This window comes from Erpetoichthys calabaricus, chromosome 15 (genome assembly GCF_900747795.2).
Source record: "Erpetoichthys calabaricus chromosome 15, fErpCal1.3, whole genome shotgun sequence".
NCBI lineage: Eukaryota > Metazoa > Chordata > Cladistia > Polypteriformes > Polypteridae > Erpetoichthys > Erpetoichthys calabaricus.
In genome coordinates this window covers 27,680,003-27,703,944 of record NC_041408.2, presented here as the reverse complement: position 1 = coordinate 27,703,944, position 23,942 = coordinate 27,680,003, and the positions used below count along the sequence as shown (strand labels likewise).

General features: G+C 41.3%; 2 protein-coding genes across 2 annotated transcripts in view; both read right to left on the bottom strand.

Moving 5' to 3' along the window:
- Nucleotides 1-1,610, bottom strand: part of pcsk2 (proprotein convertase subtilisin/kexin type 2) — a 176,405-nt gene extending 174,795 nt beyond the window's left edge. The window contains exon 1 of the mRNA XM_028820415.2: nucleotides 1,181-1,610. Coding sequence (XP_028676248.1) covers nucleotides 1,181-1,363 — 183 coding nt within the window. The 5' untranslated portion in view covers nucleotides 1,364-1,610. The remainder of the gene's footprint in view (nucleotides 1-1,180) is intronic.
- Nucleotides 1,611-6,697: 5,087 nt separating this feature from the next.
- The window catches only part of LOC114666116 (uncharacterized), a 129,249-nt gene continuing 112,004 nt past the window's right edge, over nucleotides 6,698-23,942 (bottom strand). The window contains exon 10 of the mRNA XM_028820852.2: nucleotides 6,698-7,321. Coding sequence (XP_028676685.1) covers nucleotides 7,104-7,321 — 218 coding nt within the window. The 3' untranslated portion in view covers nucleotides 6,698-7,103. The remainder of the gene's footprint in view (nucleotides 7,322-23,942) is intronic.

Below are 23,942 nucleotides of genomic sequence, written 5' to 3'. Positions count from 1 at the left end.
ACATGAAGACTTGCCACGGCTAAATAACCGACAAAGCTCAGGCGGTCCGCGGCCCTAGCACTTCATTTTATGCTCATAGTTTTAAAACGAATATGACCAAAGAACATAAGCGCTGCGGGTGTTCGGAGCCCACGTAGATCTTAGTCACACAGCTTTATAAAGTCATTAACTGAATGTCTATATTAAAAAAATCAAAAAGAGGTGGGTTTGTTAAACGGGCAATGCACATTCCAATAAATAGCGGGTGTAACATACAGTACATGAGGATTCTAACAGCTCGGTTCTGGCCTTTATTAAAAGATCTGGGACAAGGAGCACGATGAAGATGAAAGCGGGCAGTTTCAGTTCTCGGGGCCCCGTCCTGATCCAGCCTTACTCTCAGTGTGAAAACTTCAGTTTCCGTTTTATTACCCAGCAGCCCGACGTGTATGCGAGTTGAGCGTTCATCGCGGACTTGTTGTAATTGCTGTTACATAATATAGACGAGGTCGGAGACTTGAGAGCAATTTCAAATTAGGGACCATATACATTTCAGGTTTGGCTCCCGTAGCCCTACTGGAAGTTGGATGAATAGATGAACGAAATAAAACATTTAATCGCCTTTAATCAGGTTTGACTGTTTGAATAGTAACAACTTCGGCTGTTAAAAACTGGCTTATACACTTAAAGCTCCAGGAAGGGCAACCTCTACCCACATTTTTTTTTTAAATCATTTGATAAAGTTCTGCTTCCGAAACGAATCTTAAAAAAGTTTAACTAACACCTGCCGAGTGCAGATTTGCATTTATGTCAAACATGTTCTCCTCAGCACACTAAGTGAGGTGACAACAGAAGTAAGAAGGAAGATGAGATGCCATTAGAGAATGTGGGCACTATGTGACGCTCTGTTAAAGCTCTCCCCGACTCTCAGTCTTCGGGTTCAGTGGAAACAGGACCACTCTTCTCAGCTTACGAGCACCGTTTCTAAAGGAACGAATGTGTACCGCAAGTGCAAAACGAGCCGGGACTCGGGCACGAAAAGACGATCACAACCCCGCCCCCACACCCATCCCCCTTGCTCGCTGGGACTTTGGTGCAATTCGTTTGCTTGCTCTTATTAACTTATGTCCATTTTTGATGTTGTCCCTTTTTTAATGTATTCTCCCTGTTGAGAATTGTTCAATTAGAAAAGTGCCCCTACCTTCCTTGCACTGTAAAATCCATGATCGGCAGCTACTTGCTTGGCTACATCATCCCCTCCATCGTGCAACTGGACCAAGAAATGATTGGTGTAGATCGCTCCTTCTGCTGCTGCCGTCGCAAACACAAGTGCACCTAGCAATGCGAGCACGACTGTAGTCCCATCCTTGTTAAATCCCCTCATTGTGGTCTCGGATGTGAATGCAGCGACGATGGCAAATGCTGCTAACGGGTACCCAGGGGACGCTCGCTAACACTGGGCACGGGTTAACACTGTCCAGGATGCATGCTGCGGAAGGTGAGCTCTCTGAACTTCGATGTATCGTGGTTGAAACACAGCTCGTGCGGGTGCAGCTCGTGTTGTGTTTGTCCCCAAATCTGCATCTTCAGCCTCCTTTCATCTATAATTCATCATCACACCGCCGAAGGATTTCTCCGCATGACGTCCTGTCGAGTGGCAGCCAATGAGCGCGCGTGGGTGTGTCCGGGTGAGCCTCCGCTTGCAAATTCAGCACCCTGGAGAATTCCTCCATTTCGCATTTCCATTATCGGCCGGACCGAAGACAGGAAAATATGCCGTACCAGGTCTCGGGTTTGCGGGGAGGCAGCACAAACGAACCACCAGCTGCGTGGTGTCGGGAAGTGTGTGTATGCATCAGTAGAGCGCCTTTAATTCCAGCAATTCACGGCAATTGCGTGCATGTCCAGGGAACATACAGAATGGTTCGATCAATGTCTCAGGATGCCACATTAAACTTTAGTGTTAATACCAAGGAGTAACATTCTTAATTAAATCTGGCCACGGTGCAGTCAAAAGTGAGTTCTCACGTTTACCCTCCATCACAGATCTTGTACCCAGTCGTTCATTTCTATTACTGGAATTGCAGCGACCGGAGCCTGCCCTAGCAGCCCTAGAGAGCTGGTTTAATTAAGAACATTTATTCACATGTTAGTAATGGAAGCAAAATGTAACGTTTCTCCTTTATAGTGTGGCACTCACTTGGCAGATGGCGTTACTTGCAATTAAAAACTGTAATTCCTTTCCCATGGTGCAGAGCGTCACTGAGCAGCAGGCATAGCCATTCCAGAGAAATACGTAAAAGTGAATATAAGTTAGAGGCTAAAGCGGCCTATGCAAACGTCTCACGATACGTCCCACAAAGACTTCACGAAACAACAATATATTTTTTCCTTCTGATTTTTATGTTTCCATTATCAAGCTTGATTCACTGTCTGGTGTTCTCTACAGAATGAGATTCCTGTTCTCGTGTCTTTATACGTTTTGCTGTATGCTGCAGTGCATCTCCAAAGACATTTTCTAAAAGATTTTCAGTCTTTTGCAACAGTGCCTGTGAGTCTACATCATCAGAAGGAGAAATTGCCTGTAAAGTCTTCATTGTTGTATTAGATGAAGTAAACTCAGGTCTGCAGATTAAATGGAAATGATGTGGACCTGGAAGTACGATTATGGGTCCAGCTTCAATTCATTTTGGCAAGCCCAGCATATAAATGAGATATTAGTCCAAACTGCAAACTCAAAGTTTCATAAAATTGCTCTCCTTACATTTGCAAATACTGTGGATCAACACTCGGTTTGGTTTGAATATAAGTAATAATACCCCTAACCAAAGGGCTGCAGATGTGCTCACTCCTTTACAGTCTCCCAGAACCATCAACCATCCTGTAATATCACTTAAGACTGTGATGAACATATTTCTTCTATTTCCGTGACAATCCAGAATCAAGTGATTTAACGGTATGAACTTATATTTCTTGTAAAGATGAACTTAAAAACCTCCTGTTTGGATTATACTTCAGGTAAAGTCTCAACGGTTCAATGCTTTAGAAATCACAGAAAATTATTTTTTTCTTGTGACATCTCTTGTGCAGTTAAAGAAGAGGTCTTATTTTTGTAAGATCCACAAATGACCAACTGCCTGGTGTATCTTTGTTACTATTAAAACTTCATTACTTGCCACAAAACATCTTCAGACCTTAGACTGCCACGTCAGAGGCAGAATCTTTTCCAGTATATATTATATATATATACAGGTTGAGTCAAAATTATGTTAACACTAATGGATTATTTTTATCTCAACCTTTCCACATCGATGGATAGGTCGTGGTGGACCATTGCCATGGCCTCCACACTCCTCTGATTTGACACTCTGTGATTTCTGGTTATGGTGTCTGGTGAAGAGACGGGTGTATAGCAGGAAAGTCTGTGATATCAATGACCTGAAGGACAGAATACAGGCTGTGGTATCATCTACTCCCCGCGGAATGTGTGTCCAGGCTTTACATGGTACTGTTGCTCGTTGGTTTTTGTGTGTTGAACATGAAGGTGAACAGGTTGGGACTTTCCTGTAAATCATCTTGCACATGAAGTATGTTTTGTGAATAAATTGTTCCTGCAATTCAAAGGTTAACATAATTTTGACTCACCCTGTAGATGATAGATAGATAGATAGATAGATAGATAGATAGATAGATAGATAGATAGATAGATAGATAGATAGATAGATAGATAGATAGATAGATAGATAGATAGATAGATAGATAGATAAGGCAATATATGATAGATAGATAGATAGATAGATAGATAGATAGATAGATAGATAGATAAGGCAATATATGATAGATAGATAGATAGATAGATAGATAGATAGATAGATAGATAGATAGATAGATAGATAGATAGATAGATAGATAGATAGATAGATAGATAGATAGATAGGCACTATATGAGAGATAGATAGATAGATAGATAGATAGATAGATAGATAGATAGATAGATAGATAGATAGATAGATAGATAGATAGATAGATAGATAGGCACTATATGAGAGATAGATAGATAGATAGATAGATAGATAGATAGATAGATAGATAGATAGATAGATAGATAGATAGATAGATAGATAAGGCAATATATGATAGATAGATAGATAGATAGATAGATAGATAGATAGATAGATAGATAGATAGATAGATAGATAGATAGATAGATAGATAGATAGATAAGGCAATATATGATAGATAGATAGATAGATAGATAGATAGATAGATAGATAGATAGATAGATAGATAGATAGATAGATAGATAGATAGATAGATAGATAGATAGATAGATAGATAGATAGATAGATAGGCACTATATGAGAGATAGATAGATAGATAGATAGATAGATAGATAGATAGATAGATAGATAGATAGATAGATAGATAGATAGATAGATAGATAGATAGATAGATAGATAAGGCAATATATGATAGATAGATAGATAGATAGATAGATAGATAGATAGATAGATAGATAGATAGATAGATAGATAGATAGATAGATAGGCACTATATAATAGATAGATAGATAGATAGATAGATAGATAGATAGATAGATAGATAGATAGATAGATAGATAGATAGATAGATAGATAGATAGATAGATAGATAGATAGATAGATAGATAGATAGATAGATAGATAGATAGATAGATAGATAGATAGATGTTTTGGTCCCTACCAGCTCATTGAAAAAGTTGTGTTTTCCCCTGTTAAATGAAACGTGATTGTCTCCAGCATACCTGCATGCCACTGATATGTCAGCAAGGCAAATCAAGTGTGACAAGAGATCAAGTACTGGTTATTCTATAAAGATCTTCTAAAGTGGCCAGTACATATTTGTTGGTAACCCTAGAAGATATTGTAAATAATTAGATGCAAGTGATTTTTTAAACTAGCTGTTTTCCTGAATTAGTATCACACATGTCACCAATCGTTCAAACAGTCATTCAGCCCATTTAAATGAAGAACAGTCGTCACTCTTCTGTTTGGTATCATCGTGTGTCCCACACTGAACACAGACCAGAGAAAGAGAAGGAGAGAGTAGTCTGAGGAGATCAGAAAGAAAATGATAGACACGCATGTGAAAGGGAAAGGCTAGAAGACCATCTGCAAGCAGCTTGATGTTCCTGTGACAACAGTGGCAAATATTAAGAAGTTTAAGGTCCATGGACTGCAGCCAACCACCCTGGACGTGACCGCAAGTGGAGAATCGACTCCAGAATGAACAGAAGGATCATGAGAAAGGCAGACAAAAAGCCAAAGACAAGTTCTGAAGAGATACAAGCTGAACTCCAACGTAAAGGTCCATCAGTGCCTGATTGTTTTTTGAGTGACAGTGGGCTCGATGAAAGAAGACACAGTAGGAGTCCTCTGTTGAAAGAAAAACATACAAAAGTGAGACTGGAATTTGCTAAAATGCATATTGACAAGTCACAGTTCTTGTGAGAGAAGGTCCTTTGAATAGATGAGAGAAAACTGGAGGTCTTCTGCAAGTCACATCAGCTCTGTGTTCACAGATGAAAAAATAAAGCTTTCAAAGAAAAGACCACGATATATACTGTGAAATATGGAGGAAATTTGCAACTCCAGCAATCATTTCACGGCTCTAAATGCTGTGCAACAAAATTTTAGGTTAAGGGTCCCATCATTTCTGTCCATTCTGTTTTCAGTTGTGTTCTTATTTGATATATTCTGTTGAATTAAAACTCTAAAGCACAGTCAGATTTTTGTTAAATGGAGAATAAACAATGATGGGTGCCAATTACTTTTATCAGTTTCAAGTAGTTTCAGATACAATTGTGGGTTTTTATTTTTTCATGGAGAGTACCAACAAATTTGTCCATGAATATGCTGAGATTTGCTCCAGTTTCATCATGACCATACTCAGGATAAAGTGGCCCTGGAAGAAGAATGGATGGCTATATATATTGTATAGGAGACATAGGAGAGTGACCAAAGTAAGCAAGTGTCACTTTCAACAATCAAGAGAAGACCTTGAGCTGCAGGTTTGACAGGTCTGGTGGAAGTAAGAAAGACGTTGCTAAAAACGAGAAATAAGAAATAGAGGTTTGCCTGGGCCAGGAACCACACCAGTGTCAATGTCCTCTGAAATTAAAGAACAGAACAAATTAACAATTGAAGATATGGCTACTGCATAGTTGTTCAGCCATAATTGATTGTCCTGTCAGGTGCATATCACACAAGCTATTGACCCTCAGAAAGTCGTCTTCCAATTCTGTTATGGCTTTGGGTCTGCCAGACCTGTTCCTGTCAGATTCCTCCACTTTGCAAGTTCCTTTTGATGGTGTAGGAGACTGTACTCATGGACACCTTGGCTTTTTTTGCAATTTCTCTAAAGCAAAGACCGACACTTTTAAAAGTTATAATATCTGTCTGTCTTCTTTAGTTAAGTTAGTTTAGATAGTTTAGGTGGTATAGCAACACAGTTTGTTCCAATACTGCTTTTATTCAAACAGAAGTTTTGAAAGTAATCAACAAAAGTTGTGACACCTGCAGAAATTGTTTGCATCAGCTTTCAAGGCCTTATTAACTCCCATTTCTGTAGAAAAGCTACAAATTGTTAATCAATTACTTGTTCCCCGACAAAGGCCTTTGTATATAACTCTGTAAATTACATTTTTTAAAAACCTCTGACAGTTAATCTATATAGCTCAATCATTATCATATCTAGCTTGCTACTTCTCTTGCCAGCTTTGAACTCTTACATCTCCTGGTTCTGGCAAAAGTTGTTGTTCACTGCTACTCAAATAAAGTTAAGTCTGCCCTTAAACAGCCACTCGAGCAACAAAAAAACAAAATCACAATGCCAGTTGAAGCAACACACTCACTAGTGGTTCACTCTTATAGGCATCCAGGACCAGGGCTGAGTGGTCTGGGCAGTAAGCACTCATCTAGCATAAGTTCGATTAATTACTTATGGTAGCCACTTCACAAAAAAAATGTTTAAAAAAAAAATAATTCTATTGCTCCATAAGTAATAAAAATTGAAAGTGTATAATCCACATTTTCTGTGCGCACTCACTTTGGTGTCCCTCTGGTGTGCTTCTCTCCTCACTTCCTTCATTTGTCATTGCCGCTGTCCCCTTCTGTCTTCAGCTCGATGATAACCTCAATTTGCTTTGTGGGAGCTTGACTCACATTTTTGTTCTCCATTTCTGATGGAATGTCACTCTGCTGTCCTTCATTTTCAACTGACTGCGCAGACAGCGCTGAATCCTTGGCAACTACAATCCCTAGTTCTAAGCTACGCTGCTCCTTGCTGGAAGTGGCAGATTCATCTGTGAAAAGCAGGACAAAGGTTAGATTAGCATTCTTCATGGCTTCAAACTCAAAGTGACAGGCAAGTGGTACAGTGGAACCTCGGGTCACGAGCGTCTCGGACCACGTACAAATCGGGTTATGACCAAAAAGTTCACCAAACTTTTGCATCTGTTCACGACCACACACTCGGGTGACGAACAAGCCTGTTTCCCTTCCAGTTTGTACGCGCCGATGATTTCCACACGTGTTCAGTCTCTCCCTGTGCATTAGCTGTGAACTCTTTGTGCTCTATTTCGTTTCTCTTCTGGTTTGTACGCACCGATGATTTCCGCACGTGTTCAGTCTCTCCCTGTGCATTCCCTGTGCAGCGAGCGAGCGAAAGAGAGAGAGAGAGAGCAAGAGAGTGAGAGAGAGAGAGCGCGAGAGTGCGAGCGAGCGAGAAAGACAGAGAACGAAAGAGAGAGAGAGAGAGAGAGCAAAAGCACGAGCGAGCGAGAGAGCCCAAGCAGAAGAAGTAAGTAAACATAGACTTTACTATTACACTGTGCATTCTATGGTACAATATAATTAACTATTTTTGTGCTTAAAAATCTTTAAAAAAATATATATTTACATACAGCTCATACAGTCCGGAATGGATTAATTGTATTTACATACGATCCTATGGGGGAAAATTACTTCGGGTCACAACCAAATCGGGTTGCGACCAGAGTTTTGGAATGAATTACGGTTGTGACCCAAGGTTCCACTGTATATGCAAAAAAAAAAAAAAAAAAAAAAAAGTGGCTAAACAGGAACAGGACAGCAAGCGTCTCATGAAATTACTGGATTTTCCTGTTTCAGAGGCCATAAGATAGATAGATAGATAGATAGATAGATAGATAGATAGATAGATAGATAGATAGATAGATAGATAGATAGATAGATAGATAGATAGATAGATAGATAGATAGATAGATAGATAGATAAGGCAATATATGATAGATAGATAGATAAGGCAATATATGATAGATAGATAGATAGATAGATAGATAGATAGATAGATAGATAGATAGATAGATAGATAGATAGATAGATAGATAGATAGATAGATAGATAGATAGATAGATAGATAGATAGATAGATAGATAGATAGATAAGGCAATATATGATAGATAGATAGATAAGGCAATATATGATAGATAGATAGATAGATAGATAGATAGATAGATAGATAGATAGATAGATAGATAGATAGATAGATAGATAGATAGGCACTATATAATAGATAGATAGATAGATAGATAGATAGATAGATAGATAGATAGATAGATAGATAGATAGATAGATAGATAGATAGATAGGCACTATATAATAGATAGATAGATAGATAGATAGATAGATAGATAGATAGATAGATAGATAGATAGATAGATAGATAGATAGATAGATAGATAGATAGATAGATAGATAGAGTGAGGAACATAAGTACTGTATTTGAACACCCTGTGATTTTGCAAGTTCTCCCACTTAGAAATCATGGAGGGGTCTGAAATTCACATTGTAGGTGCATTCCCACTGTGAGAGACAGAATGTAAAAAAAAAATTCAGGAAATCACATTGTATGATTTGTACAGAATTTATTTGTATTGCACTGCTGCACATAAGTATTTGAACACCTGGCAATCAGCAAGAATTCTGGCTCTCAAAGACCTGTTACTCTGCCTTTAAGAAGTCCACCTCTACTCCACTTAGTAATCTTAATTAGTAGCACCTGTCTGAGCTCTTTAAAGACACCTGTCCACCTCACAGTCAGTTAGACTCCAACTACTACCATGGGTAAGACAACAGAGCTGTCAAAAGACACCAGAGACAAAATTGTGGACCTCTACAAGGCTGGAAAGGGCTACAGGGCAATTGCCAAGCAGCTTGGTGAAAATAGATCAACTGTTGGAGCAATTGTCAGAAAATGGAAGAGGCTAAAGACGACGGCCAGTCTCCCTCGGACTGGGGCTCCATGCAAGATCTCACCTCGTGGGGTATCACAGATGATAAGAAAGGTGAGGAACCAGCCCAGAACTACACGGGAGGAGCTGGTCAATGACATGAAGAGAGCTGGGACCACAGTTTCAAAGGTCACTGTTGGTAGAACACTATGCCGTTATGGTTTCAAATCAGGCATTGCACGGAAGGTTCCCCTGCTCAAGTCATCACGAGTCCAGGCTCGTCTGAAGTTTGCCAATGACCATCTGGATGATCCAGAGGAGGCATGGGAGAAAGTCATGTGGTCAGATGAGACCAAAATAGAACTTTTTGGTCTAAACTTCACTCGCCGTGTTTGGAGGAAAAAGAAGGAGGAGTTGCATCCCAAGAACACCATCCCTACTGTGAAGCATGGGGATGGAAACATCATGCTTTGGGGGTGCTTTCTGCGAAGAGGACAGGATGACTGCACTGTATTAAGGAGAGGATGAATGGGGCCATGTATTGTGAGATTTTGAGCAACAACCTCCTTCCCTCAGTCAGAGCACTGAAGATGGGTCGTGGCTGGGTCTTCCAACATGACAATGACCCGAAGCACACAGCCAGGATAACCAAGGAGTGGCTCCGTAAGAAGCATATCAAGGTTCTTGAGTGGCCTAGCCAGTCTCCAGACCTAAATCCAATCGAAAATCTTTGGAGGGAGCTGGAACTCCGTGTTGCTCAGCGCCAGCACCGGAACCTGACAGATCTAGAGGAGATCTGTGTGGAGGAGTGGGCCAAAATCCCTGCTGCAGTGTGTGCAAACCTGGTCAAGAACGTTTGACCTCTGTAATTGCAAACAAAGGCTTCTGTACCAAATATTAACACTGATTTTCTCAGGTGTTCAAATACTTATGTGCAGCAGTGCAATACAAATAAATTCTGTACAAATCATACAATGTGATTTCCTGAATTTTTTTTTTTACATTCTGTCTCTCACAGTGGGAATGCACCTACAATGTGAATTTCAAACCCCTCCATGATTTCTAAGTGGGAGAACTTGCAAAATCGTAGGGTGTTCAAATACTTATGTTCCTCACTGTAGATAGATAGATAGATAGATAGATAGATAGATAGATAGATAGATAGATAGATAGATAGATAGATAGATAGATAGATAGATAGATAGATAGATAGATAGATAGATAGATAGATAGATAGATAGATACTTTATTAATCCCAAAGGGAAATTCACACTACTGTGAATTACTGTCCACATGTCCACTCAGAAGTCTTTGCCAAGTACCACCTGGTCTGGACTTCCAACATTAGCATAGCTTCACGCAAGTGTTGGCTCTTCGATATGGAAGACTAGCTGTGTGTGCTCTTCAGGACAAAAAACAACCTGAAGACTCCCTAGCAGTTATACTTTATTGGTGAACTTGCAGAGGTGTCAGCTAAGTGGGCCGGGATGGACATATAGTTGAGTGCAGCTGGGGCACAAATTGAGCAGGACAGGCTGGAACCTGTCTAAGGAAAATGTATGGTAGCTTGTTGTGTGAACATACAACATGCATGTACCACAAAGCTGAGTTTGTCTGCTTGGGCTGAATGACAAGTGAGGTGCATGCATGTGCCATCTTAGCAAGTGTAAGTCACACTTGCTTAAACTTCTGCATTGTCCGTAGAATTCATACCAACCTGTGGCTGTGATTGAGTGTGAGCAGAGTGGACTATTCCATGCACACACACACACACACACACACACACACACACACACACACACACACACAAAGGTCTTTTGTAGTGAGAACTGGGGAGCGCACAAATGCCAAAAAAATGTAAAAGTGGATGCATGCACAATCCAGTGACTGCGGTTGAGCGTGAGTAGAGTACACTGCTCCATACACACACACAAAGAGGTCTTTCATTTATATATGTCTAGTTATCTGTGCCAATATGAAATGCAATCCAATGTGTTAACTGCGTTGAAATGCAGTACATATACAAGTGGGTCATTTAATTTTGGGACAGTTTTATCGAGTTGTAATTAAAAACATATCAACCAAATGATCAATTGCTTTTCACTATGGCACACAATATTAGTTTCAGTTTCAAATGCAATACAAAAGCATATTGCACTTTAATTCATATATGTAGATCGCACGTCAAGATGATCTGCTGTGGCAACCCCTAATGGGAGCAGCCAAAAGAAGAAGAAGATCGCATGTCATAACGAAAAGCAAAGCAGACACTGTCCCGTGTGTATTCCATTTCAGTTTGAGACCACATTTTAATTGTCACAACTAAAGGTAATCAAATGACCAATCAGCATCAAAAAATGGGGTATGGGGCATCAACAGCTGGGGAAAGTGGCCTTCCACTTCTAAACGTTTCTGAATTCTGGCAGCAAGTATAAGTTTAGTCATTATGAACTGTGGAGTGGTTAACTGAAACAGCAAAAAGTAAGTTTTGTGTCTCATTGAAAAAGTTATGATGTCTAAAGATATTTTCCTTTGACACATGTTAAATTAAGCAGTGCAGTTTTTTTGTGATGGTACAGTGAAACATGTGTTAGCATCACCAAGCTTAGTTTCTTTGTAACCTTTTTATTCATAGTTTCTGTGATAATCAGATATTACATAGCTTTTTGTTCTTTCAACTTACAAGAGAATCTTCTTCTTTCAGCTGCTCCTGTTAGGGGTCACCACAGCGGATCATCTTCTTCCATATCTTCCTGTCCTCTACATCTTGTTCTGTCACACCCATCACCTGCATGTCCTCTCTCACCACATCCATAAACCTTCTCTTGGGCCTTCCTCTTTTCCTCTTCCCTGGCAGCTCTATCCTTAGCATCCTTCTCCCAATATACCCAGCATCTCTCCTCTGCACATGTCCAAACCAATGCAATCTCACCTCTCTGACTTTGTCTCCCAACCGTCCAACTTGAGCTGACCCTCTAACGTCCTCATTTCTAATCCTGTACATCCTCGTCACACCCTATGCAAATCTTAACATCTTTAACTCTGCCACCTCCAGCTCTGTCTCCTGTGTTCTGGTCAGTGCCACCATCTCCAACCCATATAACATAGCTGGCCTCACTACTGTCCTAGACCTTCCCTTTCACTCTTGCTGATACCCGTCTGTCACAAACTACTCCTGACACTCTTCTCCACCCATTCCACCCTGCCTGCACTCTCCTTTTCACCTCTCCTCCACAATCCCCATTATGCTGTACTGTTGATCCCAAGTATTTAAACTCATCCACCTTCACCAACTCTACTCCCTGCATCCTCACCATTCCTCTGACCTCCCTCTCATTCACACACATGTATTCTGTCTTTTTCCTACTGACCTCCATTCCTCTCCTCTCTAGAGCATATCTCCACCTCTCCAGGGTCTCCTCAACCTGCTCCCTACTATCGCTACAGATCACAATGTCATCAGCAAACATCATAGTCCACAGGGACTCCTGTCTAATCTCCTCTGTCAACCTGTCCATCACCATTGCAAATAAGAAAGGGCTCAGAGCCGATCCCTGATGTAATCCCACCTCCACTTTGAATACATCCATCACTCCTACCACAGACCTCACCGTGGTCACACCTCCCTCGTACATATCCTGTACAACTCTTACGTACTTCTCCACACTCCCGACTATCTCATACAATACCACAACTCCTCTCAAGGCACCCTGTCATATGCTTTCTCCAGGTCCACAAAGACACAATGCAACTCCTTCTGGCCTTCTCTATACTTTCCTATTAACACCCTCAGAGCAAACATCACATCTGTGGTGCTCTTTCTTGGCATGAAACCATACTGCTGCTCACTAATCATCACCTCACTTCTTAACCTAGCTTCCACTACTCTTTCCCATAACTTCATGCTGTGGCTCATCAATTGTATCACCCTGTAGTTACTGCAGTCCTGCACATCCCCCTTATCCTTAAATATCGGCACCAGTACACTTCTTCTCCACTCCTCAGGCATCCTCTCACTTTCCAAGATTGCATTAAACAATCTGGTTAAAAACTCCACTGCCATCTCTCCTAAACACCTCCATGCTTCCACAGGTATGTCATCTGGACCAACGGCCTTTCCATTTTTCATCCTCTTCATAGCTGTCCTTACTTTCTCCTTGCTAATCCGTTGCACTTCCTGATTCATTATCTCCACATCATCCAACCTCTTCTCTCTCTCATTCTCTTCATTCATCAGCCTCTCAAAGTACTCTTCCCATCTGCTCAACACACCCTCCTCGCTTGTGAGAACGTTTCCATCTTTATCCTTTATCACCCTAACCTGCTGCACATCTTTCCCAGTTTTTGTCCCTCTGTCTAGTCAATCGGTACAGGTCCTTTTCTCCCTCTTTAGTGTCCAACTTTTCGTACAACTCATCATACGCCTTTTCTTTTGCCCTCGCCACCTTTCTATTTACCTTATGTCTTGCCAGCTTCCACCCATTCCATGAGATGGCACCTTCTTTCAAGTAAGGTGCAGTACAACACACGTGTGATTGGAAAGCCTTTTTCCCCAATTGTTGATGACCCTTGTCCCACATTTTGATCCTGATTGGTCAGTTGATTACTTTCAGTTTTAAAGCGTGGTCTCAAACTGAAATGCAATATAAACAGAGCTGCCATTAAGGTAGAATGTAATATGTCTGCTTTGATTTTTGCTATGACTCGCAATCTGTGTGCTTTTGGATTGAAATGAAAATTGCCTGCCGTAGTGAAAAGCAATAGATCACTTGGTTAATATTTCTAACTATGACACAATAAAACCAGGCCAAAATTAAATGGCCTACTTGTATATGTTGTAAAGGATGGCAAGCATGGCCTGACGACCCGGTTCAAAAACCTGTGCCCAACCAGCAAAGCAAACAAATACTGGGACAGGAACAAAGGCAGGATGTTCCCTGCCTCAGCCAAGAGATGGGCAAAAGGTGCCAAAGATGCAGTGCAGATGCTGACATCCCAGAAGGGCTCAGTCGAGGACCATTGTCTGACCTGGAGATGATTATACCAGAAGGATAGGGAGCAATAAATTATGCGAACTATCTGCTCTCCCAGAGACACAAGATGGCAGCATCCCTGGTCTAAGGTACCCATATGTACACCCGCAGGGCATGCTGGGATCTGTAGTCCAGCAGGGTGGGTGCCCTGCAGGGGGTCTGTGGTATAGAGGGTCCACAGCTCCCATCAAAGGCCCATTTTAAAATAAATAATCACCGTGCTCGCGGCTTAGCGAGTGGGCATTTGTGGTTGTGTGGCTGAAGCGGTTCTCAGGGCGATTCACGATGTGGCCGTTTTTCACCTTAGTGCACAGGTGAGAAACGGTCCGCATCCGTGATTGTTCCTGGGGCTGCTGATTTTGCCATAGCGGCCATGCCCTCTTGATAAATAGAAGCGCGAGTCGGCTAGGAGAAGAAAGAAAGGAAATAATGAAAGGAGAAAAAAAAGAAAGGAAAAGAGAGACAACAGGTGAAAGAAAGCTGGAGGTTGCAGGAGAGCTGGAAGCTGTAGTAGCAGGAGAAAGTCGGTGCGGGAGAGCGAGCGAGTGACTGCATGCTCGCACGCAGCTGATCAGGGTGCTTGGGTGTTAGGCCGACAACCGAGGAGTAGCAGTAGTGGTTGCTCCTGCAGAGTTTATTCTGAAGGGTGGGAGTGACCGGAAGGTGGGTGACTGGCCGCCTATGGCCGAGAAGGCTGAGGAAGTCAGGACTTGGGATGTGGTTTTCCCCAGCGTGAGAGCCCTGGTCGTTGGGGAATCCCAAGTCGCTGTTCGTTGGTGCCTACCGGAGCCAGGGATCAGAGAGGAGAACGACCAACAGCAGAGTGAAGAGAAGGCAGGAAAGGCGAATCCCCTGTTGAGAAGCCAGACGGGGGAAGCAGGGGAGCCGCCAAGTAAAAAGGCGCCGGGCTTGTTGTTGTTGTTTTTTTTTTAAAAAAAAGAATGTTTCCTGCATTATATTAACCTCACTATTTTTAAGAAGACTTTTTTCTATTGTTTTTAACCTCCATGTTTCACTACTGTTTTTATGGATTATGTATTTAATGAAGAGATTTTGAATCACTGCACTTTATTTAATTTGAACACTGTTTTGATTATTGTTTTAAATAAAAGCACTTGGCACTTTTATACACCATCCCCTTGCTCCATTGTTGTTACCGACGGTGACAGGTTTAAATGCTCCTGGACAGAAGATGGGAGCATGCATGAATCCGCATCGTCACAGGGTCCTGCAGGGAAACTGTTGCATGACCTGGAAGTGTCAGCACCTGAAGTATTACTGATGTTCCAAAACACAACTTTGGGAAAAAGTGGAAAAAGTAATAACAATGTTATAAACATTAGGAATTGAATGTGTTTGCTTTTAGAAGATTTGGATTATGTCTTTTGTTTGCTTGTTTCTCTTTTTATAGCTTTTTATTTTCAATTATTAAAGCTAAATGTAGGCTCGCAAACAATATCATGAATTGTGCAATGTCTGAAAATGTGGGTGGTGCACTAGATGGTAGTGCTGCCTCGTGGCTTTAGAAATCTGGGTTCAAGTCCTCACCCCATCAAGGGTTGGCTTACGCCCTGTGCCTGATGCTGCTGTCACAGGCCTGCCCAAATGACCCTGCAGTGCTTTATGCGGGGTTCAGTAAATGGGAGATGAATGGATTTGGCAGCATTGTGCATACGCAGTCTGAAAATGAAAAGAATCATACAGAAATGAAGGGACTACTTTCAGGTCAGGATATTGAATGCCTCACAGTGCATTTTGGAGGCGAGGATGATATTTACTGCTGCCTCTTATGTTTTCAGAATATTGCTGTGATCTCGTGGGCATGAAGAATGACAGCGGATGGTAAAGACTGCTTGAGGCGGGCATCACCACTATCTGGCTATAATCACTCAATCTCCGAATCACAGTCTCACTACCCAGGAGTCAATCACTGCCACCAATCTTCGACTAGCTCTGGACAGCCGAACATCACTCAGGAAAAATGCAAGAGGCTCCATGCATACATAATCTGAGCAGAACTACAAGACAGGCAAAAAGATCAGCTCTGTTCTGGATGTAACAATGTTTACTTAAATATAAAAGAATGCCTCTCACTTGTCCTTCAATGTGTTTTTGAACAAACAGCTCCTGGTCAGGAGCAGTGGCGTAGCTCGAGTTTGTGCCGCTTGGGGAGGGGCGGTGCTTCAATTTGCTGCCCTCCAACATATCTGAATATGTCAACCTATTTAAATAGAAAATTTAAATGACGTATAGAGAAAAATTAAGATCAATTTTGCATAGCTTTATTCATATATAGAGAAACAGCAATAACCTTCACATATAGTTATTTATAAGCATCAACTAAGCAAGAATATAGTATAGACGCACTGATAAGCCATTAGTTTAATACAATTACACTGCGAAAACCAGAACCGGTGTAGCGTACAAGTGAGAGGTGGGGATGTTTTCTGCACAGAGCAAGAACGCATTCGGACTGATAACAAAACAAAATTATAAGTTGTTTATCTTCCTAGAAATTATTATCGGTGTAATGTTTATGTTTATTTTTGTTATTGCCTCAGAAATTTCAACTGCTGTGTCTGATGCCGTCACAGAAGGACAGTCAGAAAATTATTTTTGAAGCATTTGTGGATAAAAATCAGAGAATTTTACTTTTTTCATTCATGAGTGATATTTTTCCAAACCCTGCAGTTTACACACAAATTGTACTGAGCCTTTTGGCCAATAATGCCACCCCCAAAAATGTGCCACCCCCTCCGCCCTCCCCTAGCTATGCCACTGGTCAGGAAAGCGAATCTGAAAATAGATTATGATAATCTACACTATTTGCCATATACAATTTCTTGTATTAGGAATTTGTCTTTTTTCGCACACCCCAATTTACTTTCCAGAGAGGAAGTGAGAAGCTCGGGGTCAGAGTGCTGGGTCGGCTATTTGTACAACTCTGCTGGAACAATGTCAGGATAGTTAGAGCAATGATATCATTAGGCATTAAATATAAAACAACCACTTAAAATGTACACTTTGGAATACATAATACTGTTATGGAGAATCTCTACATATACGTATAAAAATCCAACGTCTGTACGTCTGTCTGTTTTTCATGAGAGAACTACTTAACGGATTTAGATCTGCTTGGTTTCTATAATTTGCTTGAACTTTCCGGTTGATTTTGCGACTTCTCTCATCACGCTAAGTACCATCGTTCCCTTGCGGTACCGATGTATTTATGCAAATCCAAGAGAGTGGCTGTGGGCCGAGAGCAGGGGGGCGGGGCCTTCCTCATTCACGCGCCAGCCTCTGTTCAAGTTAAAGTCTACGTCTCGCCACATGTTGGAGTGCACTTTGCCTCCGCTTAGCTAGCGATACCTGTTTGTTCAACAGATATTATCATGTACAGATTAGTAAAGCAGTAACGTTTGACATTTTTGAGAGAGACATCAGAGCTACGTGTGTTGTAGAGGGTAGCTGCTGATTGCCAGAGATATCACGCCCATGTGCCCTTTCTCCCCACACGGGGAACACTTTCCCGTCAGAGCTGAACACAATCGGATATAGTGAAACGTCTATTGATTTTTAAAGTTTGTCCTGGCTCATTACAATGTGGGCGCAGCCACGGGGTACAGCTACATATATATAAAAGTCAATGTGTGTGTGTATGTATGTATGTTCCAGCATCACTTCCGAACAGCTGGAACGATTTTCATGAAACTTGGTACACATGTTTCTCATTGGTTAACCAATAATAGTGTAGGGTGAAATCAACCCTAACCCACCCCCTTCTGGGTAGGGTGGGGGTGGGGGGCGTGATCTTGCGGTTTTGTATGCATGTTATCATCCAGTTGACACCCAAAACGACCACCAGAGGGGAAACTAGAGGTGACTGCTAGCGTTCTTTATGTTTAAGCACCATCGCGCCCCTGTTGCTTTTGAAATTAAATAGAGTTGTCTGGTTCCGAGCGTAATTAGTGAGTCTTCATTGTTTGTTAATTTATTTTTATTTTTAAAGTTGTGTTTTTTTTTAATTATATTTTTCTCAAGCAATTAAAAAAAATTACTTTATTTTCCTCCCAGGCAACGCTGGGTATTTCAGCTAGTGCCTTATATACTAGGACATGTCGATTTTATAGAATTAACATGGCAACCAAAACAATATCAAAGAAAAATACTAATGTATATCAGAAAATGCTTTTCTCCACAGATGACTAGATGAATGATGAAAAGTTATATGTAAACAGAAAGAGACCATTATGTTAATCTATATGGCTGCTGCAGAGGTGGAGCCGGCTTAGGAGGAAAGATGTGGCAAATGAAAACAGAGAGCATTAATATTCCCCAACTATGAACACTCAACCAAGGCTTGTTTTCCTTGCCAATTGATCATATGAAACAGAATGAAATAGTATGAAATAGAAAACTTCATACACTGCAACCAGTAGATAGATAGATAGATAGATAGATAGATAGATAGATAGATAGATAGATAGATAGATAGATAGATAGATAGATAGATAGATAGATAGATAGATAGATAGATAGATAGATAGATAGATAGATACTTTATTAATCCCAAGGGGAAATTCACAAATATATAATCCAGTTTTGCTATCCTAACAGGGGCCTGTGATGCTGGTAAGACAGCTCTCTCTAGGTAATCAGTTTCTTCTCACTTTTCACAGACACTCATGTTAAGTTTATAGATTTCACTAAACTGACCAAATATGAGTGAGTGTCGGTGAGTGTGTGGCCCTCTCCAGGAAATATCAAACGAGAACAAACCAAAGTGAAATACTCATCTTGTGTTATTTGCCTTTCTTTCTCTGATGCGGCCTCTCTAAGTGACAATAAGAAACAAAACAAATTCAGAATTGCTGTTCATCTGGTGTCTCAAAATAAGGTTAGATTAGCCTCTGATTATGTCAAACAAAGTAATGCCCTGCACTTTTCAGGTATGAAACATTTTCAACCCAATTTGAACTGCATGAGATTATTTTCATGCTATTTATTTTGAAAAAAAATATTAGTAACTTCATCTTTTCTACATGCAAGATAGATGGCCAGTACCTTTCTAGCGTTTCTGTACCAGATGGAACAGTTCTGTGAAGAATAACTTATAAAAACAAAAAAGAAAAATCACCATGATGGCTCCTGTATAATATAAAAATGGCAGTACATAAAAAGTGAGCTGACGGAGCCACTGGGTACGCATATCATGACCCCCTCCAGACCACCCCACTTCCTAGGGTAAGTTGTGTTCTGTAAAATGTGCTCAGTCGTGTTGCACCATATTGGCTTTGGATTCACTGGAATTCCTCCCTGAAACTCTTTTTAGATGGATTACAGCTTTGTGCCTACCTACTGCACCTCAGCCAGGCCAGCTTTGTTGTTATACAATTAAAAAGTCATGAATCATATTCATGTAAGGCATGTGACCTTTTGAACCTTTCCAATATCTTAGATACACAATGTATATTCTGTAAACAGAGCCTAAGTTTCAGGGCCATTAATTATTTAATACTACACACACATAGTCAAGGACTGTGCTCTGAATGAATTGCAAGTCTGCAGCCAGAAATTAAGGTCTGTTTTTTATTTTTGGTTGGTTTTGTTTTTATAAATCAGACACTCCATGACTAAAATAATACCTTTAAACCTAAAGTGAACTGGACATATGTACAGAATAAGAAAAGTAGAATTTTATGTATACTGTAATTATGGGTCCCTTTATCTTGTGTTGATCAAATAAGTCAGTCATTATCCAACCCGCTATATCCTAACACAGGGGTCTGCTGGAGCCAATCCCAGCCAGCACAGGGCACAAGGCAGGAACAAATCCCGGGCAGGGCACCAGCCTACCACAGGGCACACACATACCAAGCACACACTAGGGACAATTTAGGATCGCCAATGCACCTAACATGCATATCTTTGGACTGTGGGAGGAAACCAGAGCACCCGGTGGAAACCCACGCAGACACGGGGAGAACATGCAAACTCCAAGCAGGGAGGACCCGGGAAGTGAATCCAGGTCTCCTAACTGCGAGGCAGCAGCGCTACCACTGCGCCACCATGCCACCCTGATCAAATAAGTAAAACATTTCATTCCTAAAATGTAGTGGTCTTATTGATATGAATTTCAAGCCAGAATGCTGATGATGAGCAATGTGGCTACAAGGTTTTGAGCAGTAAAAATAGTGCAGTACATCAAGAAATGTGGCACCAAAAATATGTAGGCTTTCTTTCTGAAACCCACTTAATCCAAATGAGGTATGTGTGGGTCTTGTGCATGTGGCGGAATCAGGTTTGAGAAAGAACCCTGGACAGAGTGGCAGTTCATTGCGGGACCTCGTTCACATAAACGCTAATTCATGCCGGGACAGCAATCAACATAAAATATATGCCTTTGAAAAAAAAATATCACACAGTCATGGAGAGAACATGCTAAATCCAAACTCAACATTAAAGCAGCAGTGACTCTGGCACAGTTATGCAGTAGTGCTAATCACTGCACCTCCATAGTACAGCCATCTCAAAGGTGATACAAGCAAACTTGTTAAATTATCCACATAGACAGATGGAACCTTATTTGACCAAAGGGGAAAATTTGGCTTTTTACAGAAGCTATTTAAATGATAGATAGATAGATAGATAGATAGATAGATAGATAGATAGATAGATAGATAGATAGATAGATAGATAGATAGATAGATAGATAGATAGATAGATAGATAGATAGATAGATAGATAGATAGAATTCCTCCACACATACTGTATAAAGAGTTTCTTTCCCATTGTAGTCACTATGGCTAAACACAGTATTTGATTCATCTCTGTGTTTTACTGATCCCCAAACTCCTTTATCTAACTTGACTCTTGATGTACATGTCCAATATGATGGTATCGATGGTTCTGTTTAAGAATTTAATTCTTCTTGTAAAACAGTTTTAGACTCAATTGCTCCGCTCAAGATATGCTGTAATAAGGGAAGACCTGCTCCCTGGCTAAATTAAACTACGTGACCGCTACACCGTGCCTGTCGAACTGCAGAATGGGGTTGGAAAAAAGATGGACTGATTGTTTCTAAACAGATTTTTAGGACTTCTCTATTCAACTTCCAGAATGCAGTTAAGAAAGCTAAACATGATTTCTTCGCTGATTTAGTATCCAGTTATTTTAAGAATTCTAGGGTCTTATTTAATTAAATTAATGTGGTCATTCGCCCTCATTCTGTGACAGGATGAAATAGTACTGTTCTTTCATGTAAGTTTCTTTCATTCTTTCTCAGTAAAATTGATACAATCCGCTGTGGTTTTGTTCCAACTGGCTATGAACTTCCTACTGTTAATCATGGCGTTGTCTTGGAATCTTTTGATCTTGTCTCACTTTCACAGTATTGACACCCTTAAACCTACTCACAGTCCTCTCGATATAGTACCACCACGTCTCTTAGTGGAAGACTTTAATGTTTTGGGCCCATCTTTACTAGCCATTCAATGATTCTATAAGCGTGGGGGTTGTGCCCTCATTTTTTAAACATTCTGCTGTCCGTCCCTGTCTAAAAAAGGCTGAATTAGATCCTGGAGTTTTAGCCAATTTTCGCCCGATTTCCCAATTGCCATTTCTGGTTAAAATATTAGAAAGAATTATTTATAATCAATTGGTTGATCACCTTAACTCCAATAATTTATTTGAGATCTACCAATCTGGCTTTAGGCGTTATCATGGTGTTGAGACGGCCCTCCTGAAAGTATTCAATTACATCTCTATTATTACTGACTTGTGTGGCGCTGCAGTCCTTGTCCTCCTTGACCTGTCCGCTGCCTTTGACACTATTGACTATGAGATATTGCTGTTGCGGCTTGAACATCTTGTTGTGCTTAAAGGGGCTGCTCTTAACTGGTTCAGGTCATATCTAACTGGTAGACACTTTTCAGTGACTTTAAATTCCTCTTTTTCATCTAATGCTCCTCTTAAATGTGGTGTTCCTCTGGGATCCATTTTGGGTTCTATTTTATTCTCCATATACCTTCATCCTTTTGGAGCTATTTTTAGGAAATTTAACATTTCTTTTCAGTGCTATGCTGATGATACACAGGTTTATAATAATAATAATAATTCTTTACATTTATATAGCGCTTTTCTCACTACTCAAAGCGCTTTCCACACAGGGAGGACCAGGGAATTTACATTTATTATATTCCCGTCTGCAGCTCTGCAATGAATCAACTGCACAACTGTCTTTTTGAACTAAGATCCTGGATGGCTAATAATTTTCTTGATCTGAATCAAAATAAAACAGAGGTGCTTATAGTGGATCCATCAGCTAAAGCCCAAATTGGTCTTGGACTTCTCGGCTCTATCTCTGTCTTTTGCAAACCTCAAGTCCGCAATCTTGATCTTTGACAGTAACCTCTCTTTTGAGAAACAGATTAATTCTGCAGTCAACAGTTGCTCTGGGCGGCGAAGGAGCAGTACAGGAGAAAGCTGGAGCAGAAGTTGCAGAATAACAGCATGAAGGAAGTGTGGGATGGGATGAAGATCATCACTGGCTGCAGCTCGAAGCGGGGTGCCACCATCGAGAGAAATGTGTTAGAGAGCAAACCAGATGAACAACATTTTTAACAGGTTTGACCAACCTAACCCACTCTCACCTCAGAGTACTGCACCCTCCACCCATCCTTCTGCTGATACCAGCATAGGAGGGAGTTTACCCCAACCCACAATTACAGCAGCCCAGGTAAGCAGAGAGCTGAGGAGACTTTGTGCCAGCAAAGCAGCGGGTCCAGATGGAGTATCGCCATGACGGCGGAAGGCCTGTGCATTGGAGCTAGGGAGTCCTCTACAGAGCATCTTCAACCTGAGCCTGGAACAGGGGAGAGTCCCGAGGCTTTGGAAAACATCTTGCATCACCCCAGTCCCAAAGGTATCACATTCTAGTGAGCTGAATGACTTCCGGCCTGTCGCTCTGACTTCGCATGTGATGAAAACCATGGAGAGGCTGCTGCTTCACCACCTGAGGCCACAGGTCCGTCACGCCATCGACCCTCTGCAGTTCGCATACCAGGACAAGGAGTGAACGGAGGATGCCATCATCTACATGATACACTGATCCCTCTCCCACTTGGACAGAGGCAGTGGTGCTGTAAGAATTATGTTTCTGGACTTCTCTAGCGCCTTCAACACCATCAAACCTCTGCTCCTTAAGGACAAGCTGACAGAGATGGGAGTAGATTCATACCTAGTGGCATGGATCGTGGACTATCTTAAAGACAGACCTCAGTGTCTCAGGAACAGTCCAATTTATCATCCAGCTGCACTCCCAGGTATTTATAGGTCTGCACCCTCTGCACACAGTCACCTCTGATGATCACGGGGTCCATGAGGGGCCTGGGCCTCCTAAAATCCACCACCAGCTCCTTGGTTTTGCTGGTGTTCAGCTGTAGGTGGTTTGAGTCGCACCATTTAACAAAGTCCTTGATTAGGTCCCTATACTCCTCCTCCTGCCCACTCCTGATGCAGCCCACGATAGCAGTGTCGTCAGCGAACATTTGCACGTGGCAGGACTCTGAGTTGTATTGACATCCGTGGCAGAGCGACGGGTACTGAGCAGGCTCCTATCAATAATGGAGAATCCACTGCGTCCACTAAACAGTGTCATCTCCAGACAGAGGAGCAGCTTC